The sequence below is a fragment of the Loxodonta africana genome, chromosome 6, assembly GCF_030014295.1.
Source record: "Loxodonta africana isolate mLoxAfr1 chromosome 6, mLoxAfr1.hap2, whole genome shotgun sequence".
Lineage (NCBI taxonomy): Eukaryota > Metazoa > Chordata > Mammalia > Proboscidea > Elephantidae > Loxodonta > Loxodonta africana.
This window is the reverse complement of record NC_087347.1, coordinates 15,115,207-15,142,969: the sequence shown is the minus strand read 5'-3', so window position 1 is coordinate 15,142,969 and position 27,763 is coordinate 15,115,207. Positions and strand designations below refer to the sequence as shown.

The following is a 27,763-nucleotide window of genomic DNA, read 5'->3' as shown; positions in this document are numbered from 1 at the left end:
GCAAAAACTGAAAAATGAAAGGGAAAATTAGACAAACATAGCTGGAGACTCTGACACTCTCTAATGGGTAGAGCAAGGCAAAATCTCAGTCCAAACCTACAAGATCAACCACCTTGACCTAACTGATATTCCATGTGGACATTCACCAAGATAGACCACATGCTAAGCCGTGAAACAAGTCTTACGAGATTTTAAGATGGACATTTTGTAGAGAGTAAAATTAGAACTCGGTGATAAATGATGTAGGAAAGGCCCAAATACTTGGAAATTAAACAACATGCTCCCAAATAACCCATAGGTCAAAGAAGAAATCAGAGAGAAATTTTAAAATATTTTGAATGGAATGATAATGAAAGCACAACATATCAAAATTTATGGAATATGTTTCATACTGTGCTCCACGGGGTTTTCAATGGCTAGTTTTTCAGAAGTAGATCATCAGGCTTTTCTTCTGAGATGTCTCAGGGTAGACTTGAACCTCTAGCTTTTTGGTTAACAGTCCAGCATGTTAGCAGCACCCAGGGACTCCATTCTATTTTAGATGTGAAATTAGCTGAGAAGGCAAAGAGGAGCTTCTGGAAACTCTGAAATAAGCAAGTGACATGACATATCATGGGCATCGCTATGGCTCACCAAATATCTACAGCTTTCTTTATCTTCCCCGCCCCTTACAAAAATAAAGCATGGTCATGTGACTATCTTGGTCAATAAAATGTGAATGGGAGTAGCCTGTGTCACATTGAGGGGGAGGCTTTTAGCGTGGCTTTTGGTTAGGCACATCCGCTTCCTCTGCTGGAGCGACCAGGGAAGATTATGTTGAGAGGGAATTTCTAGGGGTACTTGAGAGGCTATGACAAGCACCCCTCTCACTCCTCTACCTCCCTGATGTTGTGTGATAGATATCTGCTACCGTGAAAACTGTGAGAACCAGGATTTGACAGGACTGCCTTGTTTCTTTGGGTCTCACAGATTTTCCACCTTCGACAGGGTACAGTCTTACCGCTTTCCTATCACTTGTTTTAATGGAAAATACTCGAGTTTTCCTTCTCTGACAGGGTTTCTGCCTTACACAGGTTCCGGCTTTTGCAGGTTTTACTGTATAAAACAAAACAAAACGCATTGCCATGGAGTCAATTCCGACTAATACAGACCCTGAAGGACAGAGAAAAGCTGCCCCATAGGGTTTCCAAGGAGCACCTAGGGGATTCAAACTGCTGACCTTTTGGTTAGTAGCCATAGCTCTTAAACACTGTGCCATCAGGGTTTCCACTGGTAGAAAAAAAATCCCTTGTTATTGTGAGCTTCTGAAATTTAAGGATTGTTTTTAACTGCCCCCAAGCTAACCTGTGCTCACTGATACAATGGCAGTTTTCAAAGCTAACTCTGATGATAACTTAGAAGATGGATTTCAGAGGACAGAACTTGCAGGAAAGACTAGCTGGAAAGCTACGGTAATCCACAGATGATACGTGCAGGCACTAGGGCAGGGACTGAGAGCTTAGAAAAGCAGCAAAAAAAATTCAGAGATGCGCTGGCAAGAACTGACATGAGCTGATAATGACTCTGAGATTCTAAAGGAACCTAAGAGTCTAATCATTTTGGAAGTGTTGAAAAGAGAAAGTTCTTGAAGGAAAAGGGATGACTAAGAGGAGAGAGAAAGAAGAAGGGGTTAAAGAAGGTGCTAGGGGCAGCCTGGGAGATACATCTTGTCAAAAACAGAGATGCATCTCTATACAATGAAGGCTACAGAAAGGTCATGGGCTTTGGGAGAAAACAGGCCAGAGTGAATCTGACCAGTCAGTCATTCACTTTCATTCACTCATTCAGCAAATAGCAAACAACTTCGCTCTTTCAACAACAGTAAATAACACAAACAAGGTCTCTACCCTGATGGGAAGCAGAAAATGCATTTAAACACTGCGAAAAACACAGACGTGATTCTGTGATTACAATCCAGTTGCCATCAAAACAACTCTGACTCATGGTGACCCCATGCGTGTCAGAGTAGAGCTGTGCTCCATAGGGTTTTCAGTGGCTGAATTTTTGGAAGCAGATTGCCAGGTCTTTCTTCTGAAGCAGGTCTGGGTGGACTCAAACTGCCAATCTTTTGGTTAGCAGCCAAGCATGTTAATCATTAAAAAAAAAAAATCATTAGCACTACATAAAGACGCCATGATTCTGAAAAGGGGGCAAAAATAAGAACATAGGGCTTGTCAAAGGCAAGTGGCCGCTCCAGTTTTGTTCCAAACCTTTATCTGGCATCAAAGTCAAAATCAGAGACTTCTGTGCCCTTTGTAAGCACAAAAATAACCACTTTCTCTCTCCCTTAGCTTCTGCACATTTAGAGAACCAACTGTGAAAATCAACTCTCTTATTAAAAATAATACAGTCATTGATTGTATGGCCTAGTATTTTTTCTCTTACACATTTCATTCTCTTTTTTCTTTATTGTTGTGAAATATATACATAACACAACATTTGCCAATTCAATATTTTTCAGACATATAATTTGGTGATACCAACAGAAAAATCAACTCTCTTGATCCCAAGACAATTTTTAAAACATCAAGAATTCTAGTTAATGAGTAATATCTGGTAAGCACTCCAAACATTGTATTAAAGAAAGATGTGTGTATGTGACGGAGACGGGGGAAACAGGAGGTGAAACCTGGCTTTTAGATCTGCCACTTCTCAAACTTCAACGTGTGTAGGAATCACCTGGGGATCTTGTTAAAATGTAGACTCTAATTCAAGGGGTCTGGGTGGGGCCCAAGATTCTGCATTTCTCACAAGCTCTCTGTGGAAGCAGCAGTCAAGGAATCAAAGGACGCATTGCATTGGGCCAATCTGCCGCAAAAGAACTCTTTAAAGCGTTGAAAAGCAAAGATGTCACTTTGAGGACCAAGGTGTGCCTGACCCAAACCATGGTATTTTCAATCACCTCATATGCATGAGAAAGCTAGACAACGAATACGGAAGACTGAAGAAGAATTGATGCCTTTGAATTATGGTGTTGGCAAGGAATGTTGAACATACCATGGATTGCCAGAAGAACGAACAATTCTGTCTTGGAAGGAGTACAGCCAGAAGAATGCTCCTCAGAAGTGAGGACAGCAAGACTTCGTCTCACATACTTTGCGCATGTTTTCACAAGGGGACAGTCCCTGGAGAAGGACATCATGATTGGTAGAGGGTCAGGGACAAAGAGGAAGATCCTCAACGAGATGGACTGACACAGTAGTGGCAACAATGGGCTCAAGCATGGCAAGAATTATGAGAATGGCACAGGACGGGGCAGTGCTTCATTCCATTGTATATAGCGTCGCTATGACTGGACAGCACCTAACAACAATTCTGTGGAGATTGAAGCTGCTGGACCCAGGGATGGCATCAAGCCAGGTTCTAAATGTGCAAGAAGTGTATCAGCCTCAAAGGCGCTAACAGGGTGTGCTTGGCTCTTGCCCCTTTTACTACTGAGCTGAGAAGAGTATCTCTACCTTGTGCCACCCTTTCTCATCAGGTTCACAGTATTTTCCTTTATGCAACTGGAGAATGGGATTCCAATATGATTATTACGTGTAGTCCCTGTACAAAGTTTTTCTAACAGATTATCACATTAGATTCCTACAACTGCCTGAGATGGGTACCCTGACTAGTCCCATTTTACAGAAAAAATGACCCAGCCCCTGCAAGGTTGGTCACACCAGTAAATCCAGTTTCTACTCCAGAGACCAAGCTCTGAGGCATTGCCTCCTTCTTCCTGTACTCCACCTCTGCGGCTACAGAGCAATGACTTGCAACTGACGCCTGCCTCCCATAGCAAAGCTGATAAAGCCAAGTCGGGCTCTGGGTGACTCAGATGGTTTGCACTTGACACCTAATGGAAAGATTGGTGGTTCGAACCCACCCAGTGGCATCATGGAAGAAAGGCCTGGCAATCTGCTTCAGTAAAGATTACAGCCAAGAAAACCCTATGGAGCTCAGCTCTACTATGTAACACATAGGTCATCATTAGTCAGAATTGACTTAATGGCAACAGGTTTGATTTTTTCTTTGGGGGGGGGGTGAGGAGTCTTCCATCAAAGTGACTTGGTTTCTGGAAAAGGCAATCAAAATTCAAATTGAGAAACCTGGAATTCAGCAAAGAGAAAGAACATTCAGCACTGGCATTAAGGTTTATTTTTCAGGAAGTAATGTCAGTTCATCCAAGATTATCAAACGCCTCTTGGAATTCTTGGACACTGTCACTTCATCATCAGAACACCTGCTGTCGTCACTCACAAGGATGGCAGGAGAAGGCTCTGTAAAAATCCTTCCTGTCAACAGGGAAAAGCTACTACGTACCGCCTCATGTTCTTACGTGACTCCTAATAAATGGTTTAATAAATGTTCTTTTTATTCTCCGACTAAGAGGAGGCCCTACTTCAATGCAGCTAACAGAAATGTGAATGTGAGCAGTGGCTCTCAGCCTTGACCACACATGGAAATCTCTACTGATGTCTGAATCCCCACCACTAGAGATCTGGATGTAACTAGCCTGGCAAGATGGGCATCGGGATTTTTAGAGGCTTCTCAGGTGATGCCAATGTCCAGCCACGGTTGAGAATCAGTGGCATAAAGGACAGAGGGAAGGCTGTAATATTGGCTCTACAGCCAAAAACAAAACAAAAAATGTGGGGGGAGGGCCATCATTCAGTATCAGGGTTTTGCCTACCTATATGTCCCCCTAGGTCCAAGATACTAATGTTAATGTATGTAAGATTCTAACTGCAAGCAAATGATCCCTGGCAATCAATGGCCAACACATAGTTCACATTTGCCATCTGATAACCAACTATTGCAGATGTCAGCGGCACTGCTCCAAAGCAGGAGTCCTTAACCTGGGGATGCAATTCAGATGGTCTGTGAACTTGCTTCCATTTGCTGGTGCAAATGGTTGGCGCTCAGCTACAACCGACAGGTTGGTGGTTCAAATTCACCCAGTGGTGCCGCGAGTGAAAGGCCTGGCAATCTGCTTCTGTAAGAGTACAAAACCAAAAAAAAAAAAACAAACAAACCTAATGCCCTCGAGTCAATTCCGACTCATAGCGACCTGTAAGAGCACAGCCATCAAAAACTCTATGGAGTGCAGTTCTACTCTGATACACACGGGGTCGCCATAAGTCGGAATTGACTTGACAGCAATGAATTTGGTTTTGGGGCTTGGTAGGCTTGAATGGGAAAAAAATTACCTTTTTATTTTCACTGATTTCTCAGGGAAGTTCAACATTTTCTTCAGTCATGAATACAGGCAAAAAAAAAAAAAAAGAAGAAGAAAAACCAGTAGTGTTAGCAATTCTTGACCGTTGGCACCCATAGAAACCTCTGGTATTTTCATGTCACGTTTCAGTGTCTGCAGTTATCTCAAAATACCACTTACAGTCGTCCCTAAAGTTGTGTTAACACACCTGATGTTAAATCTACAGTTACTTAACTCATTCATAATGTTGCACACATGCTGTATCTTTAATATCTTCATAGTGGTATTTCCATAAACCTGGATTCTGGTTTAATTGTGTTTTATGCATTTAACAACATTATTCTAAGAAGGGGTCCAAAAGCTTCATCGGAGCCAAAGTGGTTCACTGCAGAAGAAAGGACAAGCCCTGCTCTGGATACGGTGCCCAGACAAGCCAGATACTGCACGTTTGCATCCAAGGCCACCTCTGAGAAGGGAGTCTCAGGGGGGAGCCACTTTGGACCACAGTCGGGTCTTGTTTTCCCCTGCATTTCCGCAGATAAGATTTAGCCTGAAAACCCAGTTCAACGTAGCAGAGAATAGGATGGGCTTTCTCTTTCCCCTCAGCTGCCTCTTGCTCTTGGCATTTCAGAGTGCCCCAACTGCCAGGCCGGTAATGCGAGCCTCCAAATTAATCAAAACACACAGCACCCGGTTCAAGCCCCGGCAGACAAGCTCGGCAGCCAGACAAGCTCTCCTCTGGTGACTCCCGGGCCCCAACTCCTCAGGCCGGCCTGTCACCCCGCGTGTCCCACCCTTAAGTACCATCCTTCCCCTAGCCACCTTTCCCCCACTTCCTCGGTAGAAGTCTCCGGCCCCTGCGCCCGCCCAAGTGGCAGCAGCGGTTGCCCGCCCTAGGCCTTGGGAGCCTTACCTCGGGGGACGCCTGCCGCGCTGGGAGCCACCTCCTCGCCCGCGGGGCGCGCACCTCCCTTCTTCCTGCGCCGAAACTGCGCGCAACCCGGCCGCCTCTCCGCGGCGCTCTCACTGACAAGACTGGCGGCTGCAAGCTGGAGGCAAGTTGAGAAAGCGGAGAGCCACCGAGAGGGCAGCGCCGCTGTAGCCGGGAGCGCGCGGGGCCGCCCGAGTGCATTTACCCTGCGCGCCTCCCGTTTAATCTGAGCACGGCCGCTGGCCACTCCCTCCAAACTACGCAGAGCCTCCCCACCTCACACCCCCAAACTCCCCACCTCCGACCCGCACCTCCCTCCCCCCACCCACCGAGGCCCCAGGACCCTGGGAGCATCCCCTCCGTAATCCCGGGCCCTGGGTCCGCGCCCACCTGCCCGCAGGCGGGCACCCCTTGCTAGCCTCCTGGGCACGAAGCCCGAGTCGGAGGGACACCGCCTCGTGAATTGGAAGGGGGGACGAGGGCGGGACCTGGGCCACTTCTTTCCTCCCGCGGAGCCACGGCCAAAGCTTCTGTGGGAAGAGACGACGGCGCGGCCGAACCCTGCAAAACTCGCCCGGCGCGCCGGCGCGGCCAGCCTCACAGCCGGGGCGCCCAGCCCGCGCCGCGCGGGGGCCGACTGGCCAAAAGGCTGTAGGTCCTCGGACGCTCCCGGGCTCCGAGTCGGCGCCCATCATGCGCCCCGGGACGAAGCTGAGGCCGCCCTCGCTCCTGCTGCTGCTCCTGCTGCTGCTCCTGGCGGCGGCGCCCGCGGCGGGCAAGGTGAGTGCGGGCCTGCGCGACCCCACCTCGCACACTTGGTCGCGGCGTCCTGGGGCTCAGGGCCCACCCGCGGGGCGCCGCCTTACTGCCGCCTCCTGGCGGTGGTGTGGCTCCGGGCTCCATGCGGGTCCCTGGGCGGGCAGCGTGGGTGAAAGGAGCTTGCGGGGATGCCCGGGGAACAGGTGGAATTCGCCTGGGGCAGGGATGGGAAGGACAAGCGGAGAGGAAGCTTGTGCAGGTCCCTAGGGGTTATGGACGGGGGAGTGGGTGCTTCAGAGGTCAGCAAATAAAAAATACTCGTCGGGGACCACTACGTGAGATATGGAGACACGCGATGTCGCTGATGGTCAATCAGAGCTTGCGGCATGGGCACATACGGGGCTGGGGAGTAGCAACCTCCCTTTAAATCCCAGCGTGGCCAGGTCCCGGCTGTGTGTGACCTCACACTGAACTCTGACCATTCTGGGGCTCCGTTTCTTCCTAGTCAAAACTTGCCCTCCAGTGCTGTATGGGTATGCCGTCAATAAAAAATTAAATGCACCATGGAAAGAGAACTCATGTTAGAATATATTAAGCAAACTATCACTTTGCCCTGTATTCAGATTTTAAGTAACCTTGGGCTCATTTAAATCTACCCGCATATTTTTTTATTTTCCATTAAAAAAAAAAAATTGAGCATCCTCAAAACTGTTAGGCTTCCCAGAGTTAACTTGTCAAAGTTGAAATTTAACTTTTCAGATCTTTTGTGTTATTTTGGAAGACTTGGTGGCATAGTGGTTAAGTGCTACAGCTGCTAACCAAAAGGTCGGCAGTTCAAATCCACCAGGTGCTCCTTGGAAACTCTGTGGGGCAGTTCTACTGTGTCCTATAGGGTGGCTATGAGTCAGAATTGACTGGACAGCAATGGGTTTTTTGTTTTGCTTTTACACTTAAAAAATTAATCTGGGGTTGATAACCCGTGGTATAATTTTCATTTCCAAGGATGAGCAGATGTTTTGCAAATTTTAACAATGAGGTTGTTATTGGAAATTGATAGTTGCAAAAATATTTGTTACATGAAAAGCTTCTTAGAAACTCTGGTCACAAGTAATCCAAAAGTGTTTTACATTTAAATTTTAAATTAAGACATTACAAACGAAGCTAGGACCTCTTTAAGTACTCATATTTTTATACCTTTCTCGATTTCTCCTCAAAAGTATCCCATATTACCCCTTTCCTGTTTCTTTCCAGACATTTTCCATTTACATACACATATATGGACCCATAGACAATAGTGTTTTTGTGTTTTTTAACATAATTGATACCATGATATATATCTTTGCAACCTACAAATTTCTCTGTCAGTATTTAAAGTCTACCTCTTTTTCTTTTTGCTCCGCTGCATTGTTTTCCACAATATGAATAAACCAAAGTTAATTGAATTCTTGTCTGTCTAAATTTAAATTATTTTTTGTGTTTTGCCATTACATTCTAAAGGATTTTTTGTAAGCCATGTATCCTCTCTTCCTGCAGCTGATTCTCACAAAAATGCACTTTACATAGACTAGCAATGCTCAACCCAGGTAGCTAAATATTTCTTGGCATGATAAATAAATCTCATCTAAACCAGTGTGGATTATCTACCACCTTTAACCCCAAAATAAATAAATCCAAAAATAAAAACCTCAAAGTAATTGTATGTTATGGGGTGGCTTGGGGAAGAGTTTCAGAGCCAAGTTTGCATGTCCTTCTGGGCTCCAAAGAAGAGGAGAGAAATTGGGAGAAGGTGCTGGGGGAGGAAGGGAGGAACTACACTTGTGTCAGGATGAGCCTACAAAATGGATGCTCCATGACCATGCAATCTCTGATTACACTAACTTTCAGTTAGAGTATCATATTTTCTTGGTATTTTTCACACGTAAAATTTTCTGTTTTGAGTTTGGCCCAATCTTGGTGACTTCTTGCTGATATTATAGTTAATTCATTTGTATTTTTTGTACTTACTTGAAATAAGTCATAAGGATTAGCAATTCCATTGTATCTTCTGAATTACACGGAACGTATATCATTAGAAAGTATGAAATGTGCTTTCCTCTTGTAAAGAAAAAGAATCACAACAAGTTAACTGATACTTGGTTGATATTGCCAACAGGGATCCCTCCACAGGGCAACTGGTATTGGGCAAAGCACTGTACCTCTCTGAACCTCAGTTTTCTCATCTATAAAATGGGGGAGTTGCAATGTCTACTGGGGTCAGCAGGTGATGTAATGACTGAAGCAGAAGTGGGGAGGAGGACAGGTGCTCTTCAATGCCCGTTGTTGGCTTTCTAGAATCCAGTAGCTCCAGACTTCCTGTTTTCAGGAGATAAACTGGACATCTAGTTTCTGTGAGAAGTCTCTCAAATTTTAAGTATTAGCAGCTAAATCAAAACTATATGAAGTAGCACAGTGTGGGCCAAACAATGTATAAGCGAGGGCTATTTAGTCATCATATGTGTAATCTTTTTGGTACGCTAGCTAAGGACATGATTTCCTCTAAATTAATTCTACTTTAACAGTTCTCAAAGCATGGGTATATCAGTGGTGTGACCCTACATGTGGTATGACCCTACATGCCGAGTCTAGTCTGAGAGGGACTGTCCCCCCGCACAATTTGTACTGAAGCACACAGATTACAGTCTCTCATTTGCTTTGCTGCAGACATCCAATTCCAGGCCCAGAGCACCCCCAAATTATAACTGCTACCAGAGCCCAGATCACTCTGCTGAGACTAGATATGGGAGTGAAGCAATGCCACAGCTGCTTTGCTGATCTCTGAATGAGGTTCACAAGTTGAGATATGGTTTATCCTTTCTCTTTTCGCCTTAAAATTCCAGACGGGGCAGAAATGTGGGAAACAAATACCAAGAGTCGAATAACAGTGGCATTTGAGAAGTACACTTTATCACCTGGTTTCATTGTTAAATTTAAAAATTCAGCCGACTTAGGAAGTATTTCAAACAAAGATAATGTAAAAAATGTCAATTTATCTGTCTGTCCTTGAGATTAAAAAAAAAAAAAACGACATTGACTTGTTTGCTTTCAGATCCTTCCCTTTAGGAAAAAAACACACACACATATATATTTATATATATATATTTACGTAAAAAAATTTTTTTTAATTTTATTTACGTATGTGTACTGGAAACGACTCAAGGGCACTGGGTACATATATATTTACATGTGTGTATAATTATATATATATATGGATATGGAAACCCTGGTGATGTAGTGGTTGAGAGTTCAGCTGCCAGCCAAAGGGTCGGCAGTTCAAATCCACCAGGCGCTCCTTGGAAACCCCGTGGGTCAGTTCTACTCTGTTCTGTAGGGTCACTATGAGTCAGAATCAACTCAACAGCAGTGGATTTGGTTTCGTATATATATATAAATACAGAAAAAGTCATACACACATTCTTTAACTCCTAGGACATTTGTGTATATCATTCCTGTCCACATCTTTGTGTTTATACTCCATATGTGTATACATGTAGTTTTCATAAAAAAGTAAATATTATTGTTTTGTGGTTTTTAAAATATAATAAATCATTTCATATTATACATATCTATTAGAGTTTATCATTATCACCCAATATTATGTTTTTGGATTTTATCCACGTTAATATATATAGATTTAATCTGATTGTAGTAAGAAACCCTGGTGGTGCAAAAGGTCAGTGTGGCAGTCTGCATCTGTAAAGATTACAGCCTTGGAAACTCTGGGTAGTTCTACTCTGGGTCACGGAGTTGGAATCGACTTGGTTTCAACTGGTAGTAGTAACTGCTGCATAGTATACTACTAGATGAATGAAGCTCAGCTTATTTCCCACGCCTGGAAACACAGTAAGTTTGTTTCCAGGCTTTTATTTTACAAAGTTGTGTGCACATCTTTGTATATGTATCCTTGTGACAACTAGAATATGAATTCCTAGGTGGCTCACAGAGAAAGTGCATTTTTTATTTTATTGTTGTTGTGTACCATCAAGTTGATTCGAACTCATAGCTACCCTATATGACAGGGTAGAACTGCCCCATAGGGTTTCCTAGACTGTAACCTTTATGGTAGCACATCTCCGGGTCTTTTCTTCTGGGCTCCGACTTTTTGGTTAGCAGCTGAGCACTTAAACATTGCACCACCAATTGATCGCCAAAACAGTTGTACCAACATGCAGCAGAGTACCTACTTCCCCCATAGCCTCAGCAAAACGTAATGTGCATAGATGCTAAGGAATGTAAAATGGGATGTTGTTTTGACTAGTGAGTTTGAGAACCTTTTCATATTTTAATTGGCTGTTTACTTCATGTACCAGTCTCTGCCCATTTATCTACTGTGACAGCCTTTGCCTTTTTGTTGTTAATTTATTAGGAGTTATTTATATAGTTGGACACCTGACATTTGTCATTTATATAGATAGCAAATATTTTATTCCGACCTGTGGTTTGTCTTTCATTTATTTGTTGATGCCTTAATGTATAACGTTTCTTCACTGTAATCTCAGGTGTCTACACCTTTTCTTGATGTTTTGTATTTTGCATCTTACTGAAGAAATTTTTTCTTTCCGTAGTATTCTAAAAATGATCTCCTGGTTTTTTTTTTGTTTGTTTGTTTGTTTTGTTTTTTAAGTTTTACAGTTTAGCTTTTTTATATTTAGGTCTCTTAATCCTGTAACTGTTTTAATCTGATTTTACCTTTTTCCATGTAGATAACAAGTGGCCTCAATATTATTCATCAAATGGTCCACTCACTGTTTTATGATGTTACGTCTTTGATATGTCAAGCACCCATTCATATGTGGGTCTATTTGCAAGCTCGCCATTCTGTTTTCTTGTTTTTGGTCTTTACAACAATATCACACTGTTTTTGATCATCACATTTCTACTAAGTATATATCTGATAGGACAATACCTTGTTGTTATTATTATTCTTTAAAATCGCCATGGATGTTCTTTACTCTTTGCTCTTTTGGAGAATTTTTTTTATTATGTTTTGGGTGAAGGTTTTAGGTTCCCAATCAACAATTTATACACAAGCTGTTCAGTGACAATGGTTACATTCTTCACAATGCGTGAACATTCTCATGAATTCCATTCTGGTTGTTCCTTTTCCGTTATTCTACTTTCCCTACCTCCCTTACATTCTCATCTTTGTTTTAAGGTAATTGTTGACCATTTGATCTTATCTAGGTGATTTTTTTAAAGAAGCACAATACTTATGAGTGATACTCATTATGTTTTTTTGTTTTTGTTTTTTTTTTTTTTGAGCGAACTTGTTTAGCTACAAAGTACCTTCAGGGATTAGTTGCAGTTCAGGGTTTGAAGAGTTTCTCAGGGCAGTATTCTCAGGGAGTCTTCCAGTCTCAACGAGTCCAGTAGGTCTAGTTTTTTGCTTTTTTAGGAACTTGAGGTTCTGTCCCACATTTTTCTCCCATTCTATCAGGATCTGTCTCTTGTGGCTCTGATTAGTTCAGTAGGTAGTGGTATTCAGGCACCATCTAGTTCTGGTCTCAAAGTAGCTGAGGCTGTGTGGTTCCAGTAGAATATTTGTTCTGTAGACTAGTTTCTTGTTTCAGTATTTGGTTTCCATCTTTCTCTTTTGCTCTGGATGAGTGGAGACCAGTAGTTGTCTTCCAGATAAATTTTAGAATTTACTTGTAAACGTTTCATGTTGGGACGTTGACTGGTACTGCATTGAACAGGAAGATTCATTTTCTAACTGCTTATTGCTGGTGCATAGAAATGCTACTAATTTTTTAATTTTGATTTTGGGTCCAACCACCTCACTGACCTCTCATTATAGTTTGCAAATTCTCTTAGATTTTCTATGTAGCTGGTCGTATTAAAAAAAAAAAGGTCATATTGTGAGTGAATAATTATAGGTTTTCTTCTTTTTAATCCATGTGACTTTATTTTCTTGTCTTACTGTGCTGAGCAGCATTTCTAATCTCATTACGGACTTTAAAAGGAGTACTTCTACCATTTTAATTAAGAATGGCGTTTCCTATAGATTTCAAGTAGATTGCCTTTACCAGGTTTTTTCTCCCATGGAGCGGCTAATGGACTCGAACACTGACCTTTCAGTCAGCAGCCAAGCACTTAACCACTACACCACCAGGGTTCCTTTTTTTTAGGTGAATACTCATGTAAAGACTATTTAGGTCAAGGAGCAGAGCATAGCCAGCATTACATCTGTCCCAAGCACAATCTCCTTTCTCTACCCTAAAAAAAACGAGAATCTGATTTCTCGAATCACTTCCTTGCTGCTCTTTATATTTCGTCATGTAAATTTGCACCCCAAATGCTGTGTGTTGGTTTTGCCTGTTCTGAACTTTATGTTTGTGAATTCATACAATATATATTTTTCTGTGGTTGTCTTCTTTCATTTGCCATTATGATTATGAGACCCATCTGTCTTGTTATATGTAGCTGTAGATCATTCATTTTCATCACTGTATAGTATTCCATTGTATGAGTTAAAAAAAAATGTAGTTGATGAGTGTTATCCAGCTTTAGGCCATTATAAATAAAGTTGCCATAGGCATCATTAACATGTACTTGGAGCACATGTGTTTATATTTTTGTTGGATATACGCCTAACAGTGAAATTCCTGGTTCATAGGGTGTGCTGATGTTCAGCTATAGTACATAATACTAAATAGTTTTCCCAAAGTGTGTTGTACCAATTTGGACTCTCAAAGCTTATTACAATTTCAGCTGCACTGTATCTTCAACTCTTGGTCGGGTCAAACTTCTGATTTTAGTTATTCTATGTACATATGTATATAAGGCTAAAAATTTCCCTCTAAGTACTGCTTGTACTGCATTACACAAAGTTTAATAAGTAGTATTTTAATGTCATTAACGTTTTTTTCTAATATTTATTGCCAATTTTTTTGTCCTGTGGGGTATTTAGAATTATATTTCTTAATTTCCAAACATATCAAGATCTTTCCGCTATCTTTGTGTTATTGAATAGTGGTAGAGATTAAATTCTGATTTCAGAGTTTTCTCTGTATGTCAAGTAGGTCAATGTTTTTGATCATGTTATTAAATCTTCCACGTCCTTTTTTTTTGGTCTGCTTATTATGTCTACTGAGAGACACATGTGTTTGCCTCTCTCACTATGATCGCAAATAGTCTATTATTTTCGGGAAATACATCAGTTTTCGCTTTGTCTGTTTTGGAGCTGTATTTTTAAATGCTTACAAATTCAGAATTATTATATTGTCCTGTGTTCCTTTTAGCATTATGTTGGTACCCTCTTTATCCCTGAAATGTTTTTTGCTTTAAAGCCTATATTGTGTGATGGCGATATTGCTATGTCAGCTTTCTTGTGTGGAATGTCATTTTTCTTTCTTTTAATTTCACTTTTCTGTGTCATTACATCTTGGTGTGTAAACTAATATTCATGCCCTGCCTTGTAACTGCTGAGTTTAGACCATTTGCAGCTATCATTATTACTTACATATTCAGGTTTATTTCTACTATCATATAGAGAGAGCACCCTGGTGGTGCAGTGGTTAAGATTTTGGCTGCTAACCAAAAGGTTGGCAGTTTGAATCTACTAGCTGCTCCTTGGAAATCCTATGGGGAAGTTCTGCTCTGTCTTATAAGGTCACTATGAGTCAGAATTCACTCGACAACAATGGGTTTGGTTTTGGATATATATATGTGTGTATATATACATATATATATATACACACACCATACTATGTTTTTACTTCTTTTTCTCCATTTCTTTCTTCTCTTGAATTAGTTGTGTTTATTCTCCCCTTTTCCCCTCACCTGTTTTAGAAGTTATACACTCTAGTTCTCTTCATTTAGTGGTTAGTCTCAACACACCATTCCCGTTGCTTTTGAGTCGGTTCTGACTCATAGCCACCCTATAGGATAGAGTAGAACTATCCCATAGGATTTCTAAGAGGCAGCTGGAAGATTCAAACTGCTGACCTTTTGGTTAGCAACCGAGCTCTTACCCACTACGTCACCAGGGCTCCAGTGCACCCTTAACTGAATAAAATCTGCAGTTAATTGTATCTCTGTCCTCCTCCCAAACAAAACAAGGACCTTAGAATTCTTTAACTTGTTTAATACCCTACCATCTTACTTTTTATTGTTACCAACTTTTTATGCCTCAGAAATTAGTAATTACTGTTTTTATTATCTTACACATCAGTATTTGTTAGCTTTTATCCTGATATTTAACCATTTCTTTGCTTAGTATTTCTTCTCATAACCTAATTCTTGCTCTCAGATTCAATTAATTCTTTAAGTCATGGTCTATGAATTTTCTTCATCAGAAAATTATTCACCATCCCTCCTATGTAATAGTTTAGCTGGGTATTGAAACTGAGCTTGACAATTACTTTCCCTCAGCACTTTAACAATATTACTCCATTGCCTTTGAGCTTCTGTTTTGGCTATTGAAAAAAACATACTAAAAATCTATTTGCCCTTGGATGTTTATGAAGTTTCATCATGATGTGTAGGGTGTATGTGCATGTGTTTTTTATTTCTCCTACTGTCTTAGTTATCTAGTGCTGCTATAACAGAAGTACCACAGGTGGATGGCTTTAACAAAGAAAAGTTTATTCTCTCACAGTCTGGGAGGCCAGAAGTCCAAATTCAGGGTGTCAGCTCCAGGGGAAGTCTTTCTGTCTCTGTCGGCTCTGGGGAAAGGTCTTTGTCATTAATCTTCCCTGGTTGAGGATCTTCTTAGCACAGTGACACCAGGATCAAAGGACAAGCTATTCTCCTAGCTCTTGTTTCTTGGTGGTATGAGGTCTCCATGTCTCTCTGCTCACTTCTTTCTTTTATATCTCGACGCAATCTATTCCTGTAGATTGAGTCCTGACTCATTAATGTAACTGCCGCTAATCCCGCCTTGTCAACATCATAGAGATAGGATTTACAACACACAGGAAAATCACATCAGATGACAAAATGGTAGACAATCACACAATACTGGGAATCATGGATTAGTCAATTTGACACACAGTTTTGGAGGACACAATTCAGTCCATAATACCTAGTCAATGTATATTTAATCAAAGATTTTATATTTTTCATCAAATCATGAAATTTCCCAGCTATTACTCCTGTAATATTTTCCCTATCCCTTTCTCTCTACTCCTTACATTATTAGATGTATACTAGAGCGTCTCAGTTTGTCCTCCAATTCTTCCGACTTCTCATATCAGATACCTTTCATACATCACCCAGATCTTCTTGGCCCTACTTTCCCCCAGGGCTATGATCGCTGACTTCACCCAGCTGCCAGCTTGGCAACAGACTTTATACATGCACAGCCTGATGGTTCCTAGACTCTGTCCCATGGCTTCCCTCTGGTACCTCAGAAGGGCAGGGCATCGACACCTGTGGGACAATCTTTGACCAGTTGAGTATGAAATCCAGTGGTTAAATTCTCCCCTATCCCCCTACAGAAGGACTGTCCTGGGGTGCCAAGATTGACACAGACTCTTTGAACAGTGCTATGTGGCCGATTATCATGACTCTCACTCTTGGGGAAACAATACAGATAAGGATTTGGGAAAAAATAAGCCTTCTCTGTTAACTTGCAGCCTGCCCACCTGTTTTGCCTAATTGCCTGCAGATTGAAGCTTGTCCTGCCCTAGGAGAAAAAAGAATAAAGAAGTTCTTCAGCTTTCACGGGATTTCTCCCCATTAGGGTGTGAGTAGTAACGCCTTGGGAGCAGTGGTTGTTCAATGGTAGAATTCTCGCCTTCCACATGGCAGACCCGGGTTTGGTTTCCACACATGCACCTCAAGAACAGCCACCACCCATTTGACGGTGGAGGCTTTCATGTTGCTATAATGCTGAACAGCTTTCATTGGGGCTTTTTAGACTTAGGCTAGAAAGAAAGGCCTGGTGATCTACTTCCAAAAAAAGTCACCCAGTGCAAGCCCTATAGATGGGGATTCACCAGTCCTGATATGTATGGGGTTGCCATGATTGCAGGAGGGCACCAAATATGTTCCCCCCTCCTTTCTCTTCCACTCCCCGCTAACTCCAAACCTACTGGACTTCTGTTTGGTTTTGAGGTTGGCGGGGGCGGGAGGGGAGGTGTCCAGGTCCACAGCAGAAAGCCACCAGCTCCCTCCCCATAACCAGACCAAAGGTCTTCCTCCTTAACCACTTCTTTGGACTTAGTAACTGGTTTGTTTTTCAGGCATGATCTTTGGAAAAACTGAGAAATAAATGAAATCTGTCTTTGTATTTCCCTTGTAATTTCTGCCGTATTACCATGGAGTACAGTAACACCTGCCAAGTGTTCTCTGTGAGTAAGATTAACTTTGTTAAATAATCAAACCTGTCAGTGTATGATTCCAACGGCAGGGCTGTCTGGTCTGGGAATGCCCAGCAGTCCTTCCCTACATGGAGATGACCAGCATGTGGAGTTGACTGTGCTTGTGCTTGACCTTCAGCCAAAAAAGCATCCACACGGAGTAAAATAATTTTCAAGATGAGTGAAAACACACGGTGCTCAGGGCGTTTTTGTTCCACAAAGTTTATATCTGGCCTCAGTGTAAACTTTTTAATCATAACAGGATTTCACATAGGTCATTTACTTCACCTCTGTTTTCACTATGAGAAAATAAGCAAACCGAGTTATGTCACAATAACAGAATAAGCATCTTCCTTAATAGCCCTACCACCATGACCTTGAGTGGTTATTTAGCTTCTCTGAGTTGTCGTCATCTCTGAAAGTCTGAAGGTTTGTGGTGAGAATTTGACATAATGTATGTCAGTAGTTTCATTCAATTTGTATCAAAGATCAATGTTCATGAAGCAGCAATGTGAAGAAATCAAATGACATTGTATTGGGTGCATCTGCTGCAGAAGTGAAATCTTTGAAAGCAAAGATTTCACTTTGATGACTAAGGTACACCTGACTCAAGCCTCATAGGATGCAAAAGCTGGACAATGCATTTGAACTATGGTGCTAGTGAAGAATATTTGAGTATACCGTGAATTGCCAAAAGAATGAACGGAACAGTCTTAGAAGAAATAAAACCAGAGTATTTCTTAGAAGCAAGATGGTAAGACTTTGACTTGTTTACTTTTGACATGTTATCAGGAAAGACTAGTCACTAGAAAAGGACATCATATTTGGTGTAATAGAGGTACAGAAAATGAGGGAAACCTTCAATGAGATGGATTGGAACAATAGTCAACAATAATGAACTCAAACATACCAATGATCATGAATGAAGATGGCATAGGATTAGGCAGTGTTTCATCCTGTTGTACCTAAGGTCACCATGAACCATAGCCGACTCCATGGAAACTGACAACAACGTGTGATCTCCTAGCACCATGCTCAGTACATACGTGCACCTGACACAGCAGATGGGTACTTGGTTCAACACAGATCCGTGGGCATGCACTTGTCTTTCCATGACCCATGTAGTGTGATCATGTTTGTCAACATCTCTGAATAAGAAACTTGAGATTTTAAATAATTGATGTGTGTATGATGGAAAAAATCCACATTCACAACATTTTTTAGAATGCATATTAGCATCTCAAGATTTATTATAACCAAGTAAGGCTAGAAATCACCACCTGTCTCTCAGTTTGCCTTACTGTGGTAACTTGGGCGTTGTGATGCTGGAAGCTGTGCCACCAGTATCTCAAATACCAGCAAGGTCACCCATGGTGGATAAGTTTCAGCAAAGCTTCCAGACTAAGACTAGGAAGAAAGGCCCAGTGATCTACTTCCAAATAGTAGTCAACGAAAACCTTATGGATCACAACATAACATTGTACCACTCAATTGCTTTGGACATGTCATCAGGAGGGATTAATCACTAGAGGAGAACGTCACGTTTGGTAAAGAAGACGGCCAACATGGGCAAGGGAGACTCTTGGGGAGCTGGACTGGCACAACGGCTGCGGTTATGGACTCAAACATGCTGGTGATGAGGCAGGACCAGGTAGCATTTTGTTCTGTTGTACGTAAGGTCGCCATGAGTCAGAGTCAACTCGATGGCAGCTAATAGGGGATCTTGAAGTACTCTGACCAATAAGTGAGTTAGAGTGAAATTATTAAATGAAGTAAGTGAAGCTTGGAGGATAAACCTAACCTTCTGTGATAAACATTGTTTATAACTTTATGTGAAAAAATATGGTTTACTACAACACACTTTAATATATTTCTACAATAAAAACTTTGAGTATTGCATGTCAGTAGGAATTAGGAACTGCTAATAAAGGGGGGACTATTTTTTATATATATACTGAAAACTAACGCACTATGCTTTGACTTTCATCTTAAATTATAAACCAGCCAGTGGTCTAATGCTCTATACATACAATATCAAATTGTTAAAAATTATTTCCACATACCGACAGTATGTGTGTGTGTTTGCGTACATACAGCTATGCATACATGTATTTCAAAGGGTGTTTAATATTTTCAACACTCTCATTTTAATTTTTGCTATGAGATAATGTTGTTGTTGTTAGGTGCCATCAAGTCGGTTCCGACTCATAGCAACCTACAGCAGAACGTAACACTGCCCAGTCCTGTGCCATCCTTACAATTGTTGTTACAATGAGATAATGGTTATTTTAAAAAGAAAATCTTAAAATATGGCCATATAATAATCTTTTATTTTCCTGACAGTAGTTTTGGGGTAAGTTAGGAATTTTCCATTTTTAACCTTTAAGATCAGTGTTTGTTAATTAGACTGTCTCTCCAAATCGGTTTCTGAGAGAAGCGATCCCAGTGTTTAAAAATGAGTTCAAGTGTATTTAGAAACATTGGGAGATTAGTCCTTAAGTAGACAAAACAGCCAGGTTACTGAATTTATTTCCCACCAGGATATTGAGTTGTTACGTGAACTTCTCAAGGAGAAAGTTATACAAGTGGGAAGTTGAGAAATCTCCAGTATTCTCCCCTGTATCAGATGACGAAGGATGTCCAGAGAAACCCGAGGCAACAAGGATAGATATTTATTTTCTTTAGCTGAGACGATAAGATAATTTTATGCTGTTTGTTTATGTGTGATACGTAGAAAGCTGAAGAGTTCACAGACTGGCTTTTTTTTTTTTTAAGGTTGCATGTGTTGTATAAAATTTAGAAATTTATGAAAGTACAAAAACAAACGTACAAATGAAAACTATCCATGATCATATTCCCCACCCCAACCCCAGTGCTGTCGAGTTGATTCCGACTCATAGCCATGATCATATTACCCAGAAATAATTACTGTTAACATTATCATCTACTCCTTTCCAGACTTTAGTTTTTCATTTTGCTTTTTTCACCTAACAATATACTGATGAAAATTTTCCATGTTATTATTTATTCAGTCATTCGAACAGAACAAGGGGATACTGTGTGGTTTAAAGTCAGGAAAGGTGTGCGTCAGGGTTGTAACCTTTCACCATACCTATTCAATCTGTAAGCTGAGCAAATGATACGAGAAGCTGGACTCTTTGAAGAGGAACAGGGAACCAAGATTGGAGGAAGACGCATTAACAACCTGAGTTATGCAGATAACAGAACCTTGCATGCTGAAAGTGAAGAGGACATGAAGCACTTACTGATGAACATCAAAAAACACAGCCTTCAGTATGAATTACACCTCAACATAAAGAAAACAAAAATCCTCACAACTGGGCCAGTAAGCAACATCATGATAAATAGAGAAAAGATTGAGGTTGTCAAGGATTTCATTTTACTTGGATCCATAATCAACACCCATGTAAGTAGCAGTCAGGAAATCAAGATGCATTGCATTGGGCAAATCAGCTGCAAAAGACCTCTTTAAAATGTTGAAAAGCAAAGATGTCACCTTGAACACTAAGGTGTGCCTGACTCAAGCTATAGTGTTTTCAGTCACCTCACGCATGCAAAAACTGGATGACGAATAGGGAAGACCAAAGAAGAATTGAAGCCTTTGGATTGTGGTGTTGGGGAAGAATATTGAATATGCCATGGCCTACCAGAAGAACAAACAAATCTGTCCTGGAAGAAGTACAATCAGAATGCTCCTTAGAAGCAAGGATGGCCAGACTACGTCTCACATACTTTGGACATGTTATCAGGAGGAATCAGTCCCTGGAGGAGGACATCATGCTTGGTAAAGTAGAGGGTCAGAGGAGAAAAGGAAGACCCTCAAAGAGATGGTTTGACACAGTGGCTGCAACAGTGGGATCAAGCATAACAACAGTTGCAAGGATGGCGCAGAACCAGGCAGTGTTTCGTTCTGTTGTACACAGGGTTGCTATGAGTTGGAACCAACTGGACAGCACCTAACAACAATTACTCAGATTTTCATTTTTAAATGTCTTCAGAGTATTCCACAACTGAATTGCCAGCCTTTCAGTTAGTTGTACAGTACTTGACCATTTGCACCACCCAGGGATCCATATAGGTTGGTACCATAACTTATTTAAAAAAGCTCTCCTATTGGAAACCCTGGTGGGGTAGTGGTTAAGAGCTGTGGCTATCCAAAAGGTCAGCAGTTTGAATCCACCAGGTGCTCCTTGGAAACCCTATGAGGCAGTTAGTTCTAATCTGTTCTAAAGGATCACTGTGAGTTGGAACGGACTCGACGGCAATGGGTTTGATGGTTTGTTTTTTTGGTTTATTGAATATGTGGAGTCCTGGTGGCACAGTGGTTAATTCAGCTGCTACCAAAAGGTTGGCAGTTTGAATCCACCAGCCACTCCTTGGAAACACTATGGGGCAGTTCTACTCTGTCCTGTAGGGTCACTATGAGTTGGAATCAACTTGACAGCAATGGGTTTGTTTTTTTATTGAATATGTTGGTTGTTTCCAATTATTCAGTATTAGAAATAATGCTAAAATGGAACACCTTGGAAAGAAACATTTACTAAAATCATATTTTTAAGAGGTATGTGAATGGATGCTTTCTTATCAGTTATCTGATTTTGTTCATTTCTGAGAGTGAGATGTCGAGATAAGGTCATTCCTGATTCATAGATGAGGGTCAAGTCCAAGGGGATTCATCAAGTTAATGAAGGAAATGGGTATAAAAGGGGGTTCTATTGTCAGGGCTCTTATCTACCAAACATTTCACAGATAATTAGAAAGGGGTGTTCGATGCCATCTTAACTGCCATTATCATTTAAGTAACTAGGCAATATTTGAGATAAGATTGATTTTAAAAATGCTTATGTTATCAGGGAAGAGTAACTCCTAACACTATTATGCTGTTACCATCAAAAGCATCAACTAAATGCTTTATATATGCCAGCATATTATTTGCCTCTGCAGTCTAAAGATATTCTAACCTATTTCCTTGCTGCTTCTCCTGCTGAACCCCTTGAAGACAGGTGCTATGTCCTGTTTATCTCTGTGGTTCCAGAGATTAGGGTCTCACTTGGTATTGCTAGCCCTCAAAAAATGTTTATAGAAAGGAACCAACATTTTATTAACTGCTAAAACTAAAAGGTTAATATAAGCTGAGTAGATTCTTTAGTCCTTTGGCATGAGAGTAAAAGATGATTTTTTCAGATGAAAAATTGAATGCTTCATTAATTCAGCAATTTGACAACTATTTGTCCAGATCCTACATGCTGTGTATATGCTGGGAAGGTCAATAAAACCAACAGAGCTCCTGCTGTCCTCGTAGAGTGCCTACTGTCTTAGTTCCGTAATGCTGCTGTAACACAGATGCGACAACTGGATGGCTTTAAAGAACAGAAAATTACTTTCTCATGGTTCTGGATGCCAAAAGTCCGAATCAGGGTCCTGGCTATGTCAGTTCCTTCCTTGTTGGTATCCCGGGCATCCCTTGGTTCTTTGTGGTCTTCACCTGGCATCTATCTTCCCCAGTATGTGCTCCAATCTATGTCTAGTCTGCCTTTTTATACCTCAGAAGTGATTGGGTTTAGGACCCACTCTATACTGGGATGATCACTACTGATTGACTACATTACATTGGATTACATTATGGAAGGTAATGTGCTCTACCCAAGGCCACCTGATTTAATCTCATGATTCAATCATAACAGCATATGACCAGCATTTGAATACATATTTTGGGGGGCACACAATCCATAAGAGCTGCCAAATGAGTTTAGATAAGTAAGTAGACAAGGCAATAAAATTATACATGCAATCATAGGGCAGGAGCCCTGGTGGCACAGTGGCTAATAGATCGACTGTTGACCAAAATGTTTTCAGTTCAGATCCACCAGCCGCTCCTTGGAAACCCTATGAGGCAGTTCTACTCTGTCCTATAGGGTTGCTGTGAGTCAGAATTGACTGTACAGCACCTTTTTTTTTTTTGAGGGGAGCGTTTATCACAAGGCAAATATGGAAAAAGTGAAATATGATGAGCAGAGTTAAGCAGGAAAAATAAAGATGGTTAGACGTACAGAGCAGTGAACTTGCAGCCTATTTTATTAAGCAAATATGGAAGTGAAATGGAGCCAGGAAGTAGTTAAGATTTCAGTGGCAGAAAAACATAGTTTATCTGCAAAGTAGTGTTTGAAAATGTTGGCAGTGAGTTCAGGAAGCAGCCAGGAGAGTTCCCAGGAGGTCCTTTTTACCTTCTAGCCTACGCCCCAGCCTGAGCCCTTGTCAGTGATTAGTAGCAGGGCTCCAGGTTTAAATGGATGGGCTAGGTTCTCCTGATTTGTCGTACTGGTAAAAGCAGATTCCGAAATGCCTTATCATGAAATAACCTTCCTACTGATTGGAAGCTGGGCTGTGTGTCCCACACAGGTGCCAGTGCTCTCTACTTGCTACAGATAAGGCTGGAAGAGACCAAGAGATGGGTTTCTCCGGTACTGTGTGCGCCTGGGGCTGTGCACGTAGAATTGTTGAGTTTCTAGGCGCTGTGTCCTGCTCAGGCCTTTCAGAGACAGAACATTCAGTGCTCAGAAGACTGAGATAAGCAGCATCCCCAGACCCTACCTGAGCAGTCATTCAAGTAAGGGAATCCTAGGCACCCCATGATCCAAGACAGGTAGCCCACAGCTGCAGGAAGAACCCCTCATTGTGCGCCAGAAAGCAAACTGTTGTGACAGCTTTGGGCAAATCACTTAAACTCTAGAGTCTCCGTTTCTTCAACCATAAAATGGGGCAGAGAAAAAACCAGCCCCTCCTATCTGCAGAGATAATACAATTGAACACATTTTGCACACAGTAAAGCATTCTACAAATGCCAAGAGTTATTGAGACAGGAATGCATTTCAATATCAGTAAAGTAATAGCCCAAATATGTTTCTTAGGCTCGCTTAAATCTCCTGTTATTTTGTGACCTAGTATCAACTTCCTGGAATGTATGAAGGAGTTTCTTATTTTCAGAAGTATTATTCGGTGCATTCTTTCCGGCTGGTATTTTCTAATAACGTTATTTGAAGACATCAGCAGAAATGACATCCTCCCTTATCACTGCCCCCATTAAAAAATGAACAGTTTATTTACCTTCCACGACCCCGTGGAAACCCTGATGCTAAGACTCAGCCAGTGATTTCATCTCTTTTACGGCAATTTTACCAAGTACTTCACCTAAAATGCTCTGTATAATTATAGAGATATTCCTGGGTAACATTTAAAAGTAACAATCTGTTCCTTTCTTACCTTTAGAATATAGGACTGTTTGGCATGTATTTAATAGAGAAGCCATGTAACCAGCTTTAATACACAGCCTCCCTCAATTCCGTTAATGTGTAATTGGCTGCAACCAGGACGAAAGTGGAAATCCATTTTGCACCCATTTACTGAGCACCTTAAGTGCAATGCTCTGTGCTAAGGAACAGCTTGAAATATTCTTTAACCAGAAGGTGCATCCTTGTGATGTTTCAAAATGAAGCTGCTGGAACTAATTATCAGATGGTTCATCATATTTTTTACATGTTAATCTTTTTTTCTAACAATAAAAGTAATACATGCCTATTTGTGAACATTCAAGATACATAAACCAAAAAAAGAAACAGTTGCCATGAAGTCAATTCTGACACATGGGGATCCCATGTGTTACATTGTAGAACTGTGCTCCATACGATTTTTAAGGCTGTGACCTTTCAGAAGCAGGTTGCCAGACCATTCTCCCGAGGTACCTCTGGGTGGGTTTTAACTGCCAACCTTTCAGTTTTAGTCAAGCACTTAACCGTTTGCACAAGACTCCTTTGAGATATAAAACCCATTGCTGTCAAGTCAATTCTGACTCATGGCTACCCACGTGTTACAGAGTAGAACTGCTCCATGGGGTCTTTTTTTTTTTTTTTTTAATTGTGCTTTAGGTGAAAGTTTACAGCTGAAGTTAGTTTCTCATTCAAAAATTTATACACACATTGTTATCTGACCCTAGTTGCTTTCCCTATAAGGTAACAGCACACTCCTCCTTTCCACCCCAGATATCCCGTGTCCATTCAACGAGCTCCTATCCCTTTCTGCTTTCTCTTCTCTCCTCTAGACAGGAGCTGTCCGTTTAGTCTCCTGTATCTACTTGAACTAAGAAGCACACTCTTCCGGAGTATCATTTTATGTCATATAGTCCAGTCTAATCTTTGTCTGAAGAATTGGCTTCGGGAATGGCTTTAGTTCTGGGTTAACAGAGGGTCCGGGGAGCATGTCAGCTGGGGTTCCTCCAGTCTCAGTCAGACCATTAAGTCTGGTCTTTTGACTAGAATTTATGTTCTGCACCCCACTTTTGTCCTGCTCCGTGAGGGGTTCTCTGTTGTGTTCCCTGTCAGGGCAGCCATTGGTGGTAGCTGGGCACTGTCTAGTTTTTCTGGTCTCAGGCTGATGGAGTCTCTGGTTTATGTGGCCCTTTCGTCTCTCGTGCCAATATTTTCCTTGTGTCTTTGGTGTTCTTCATTTTCCTTTGCTCCAGGTGAGTTGGGACCAATTGATGCATCTTAGACGGCCACTTGCTAGCTTTAAAGACCTTAGACGCCACTCACCAAAGTGGAATGCAGAACATTTTCTTAATAAACTTTATTATGCAGTTAATCTAGATGCTCCCAGGGTCCCCAGGACCCTGCCCCTGCTACTCTGTCCCTCAAAGTGTTTGGTTGTGCTCGGGAAGCTTCTTAGCTTTTGGTTCAGTTCAGTTGTGCTGACTTCGCCTGTATTGTGGGTTGTCCTTCCCTTCGCCTAAGTTAATTCTTATCTAGTATCTACTTAGTAAATAACCCTCTCCCTCCCTCTTCATCCTCATAACCATCAGTGAATGTTTTCTATGTTCTTAAACTTTTTCCTGAGTTCTTAAAATAGCAGTCTCATACAATATTTGTCCTTTTGCAACTGATGAATTTCGCTCAGCGTAATGCCTTGCAGATTCCTCTATGAGATGTTTCACGGATTCATTGTTGTTCTTTATCGTTGCATAGTATTCCATTGTGTGAATATATGATAATTTTGTTTATCCGTTCATCTGTTGATGGGTACCTAGGTTGTCTCCATCTTTTTGCTATTATGAACAGTGCTTCAGTGAACATGGGTATGCATATATCTGTTTGTGTGAGGGCTCTTATTTCTCTAGGATATATTCCAAGGAGTGCAATTGCTGGATCGTGTGGTAGTTCTATCTCCAGCTTTTTAAGGAAGTGCCAAATCAATTTCCAAAGCAGTTGTACCATTTTACATTCCCACCAGCAGTGTATAAGTGTTCTAGTCCCTCCGTAACGTCTCCTGCATTTATTTTTTGGATTAATGCCAGTCTTGTTGGAGTAAGATGGAATCTCATTGTAATTTTGATTTGCCTTTCTGTAACGGCTAATGATTGTGAGAATTTCCTCATGTATCTCTTAGCTGCCTGAATATCTTCTTCGGTGAAGTACCTGTTCACATCCTTTTCCCATTTTTTAATTGGGTTATTTGTCTTTTTGTAGTTGAAGTTTTGCAGCATCTTATAGATTTTAGAGATTAGACCCTGATTGGATTTGTCATAACCAAAAATTTTATCCCAGTCCATATGTTGTCTTTTTACTCTTTTGGTAAAGTCTTTTGATAAACGTTAAATGTTTGATTTTTAGGAGCTCCCAGTTATCTAGTTTCTCTTCTGGTGTTTGTGCATTGTTAGCTATGTTTTGTATTCTGTTTATGCCATGTAGTAGGGCTCCTAGTATTGTCTCTGTTTTGTCTTCCATGATCTTTATTGTTTTGGATTTTATATTTAGGCCTTTGATCCATTTTGAGTTAGTTTTTGTGAGTGGTGTGAGGTATGGGTCTTGTTTCATTTTTTTTGCAGATGGGTATCCAGTTATGCCAGCACCATTTGTTAAAGAGACTGTCTTTTCCTAACTTAGTGGACTTTGGGCCTTAGTGAAATATCAGCTGCTCATAGGTAGATGAATTTACATCTGCATGCTCAATTCTGTCCCATTGGTATCTATGTACCGATACCAGGCTATTTTGACTACCATGGTGGTATAATAGATTCTAAAATCAGATAGTGTGAGGCCTTCCACTTTGTTCTTCTTCAGTAATGCTTTACTTATCGGGGGCCTCTTCCCTTTCCACATGAAGTTGGTGATTTTTTTATCCATCTCACTAAAAAATGTCTTTGGAATTTGGATTAGGATTGTATCATATGTGTGGATCGCTTTGGGTACAATTGACATTTTTACGATGTTGAGTCTTCCTATCCATGAGACCTTATATAGGTCTCTTTTAGTTTCTTGCAGTAGTGTCTTGTAGTTTTCTTTGTATAGGTCTTTTAGGTCTCTGGTTAGATTTATTCCTAAGTATTTTATCTTCTTGGGGGCTATCGTTTTGGTATTGATTTGGTGATTTCCTCTTTGAAGTTCTCTTTGTTGGTGTAGAGGAATCCAACTGATTTTTGTGTGT

At 41.2% G+C, this 27,763-nt stretch overlaps 1 protein-coding gene across 1 annotated transcript in view; it reads left to right on the top strand.

The window, feature by feature from the left end:
* The first annotated feature begins 6,863 nt into the window (after nt 1-6,863).
* COL4A3 (collagen type IV alpha 3 chain) overlaps nt 6,864-27,763 on the top strand; it is a 160,230-nt gene continuing 139,330 nt past the window's right edge. The window contains exon 1 of the mRNA XM_010597674.3: nt 6,864-6,950. Coding sequence (XP_010595976.2) covers nt 6,864-6,950 — 87 coding nt within the window. The remainder of the gene's footprint in view (nt 6,951-27,763) is intronic.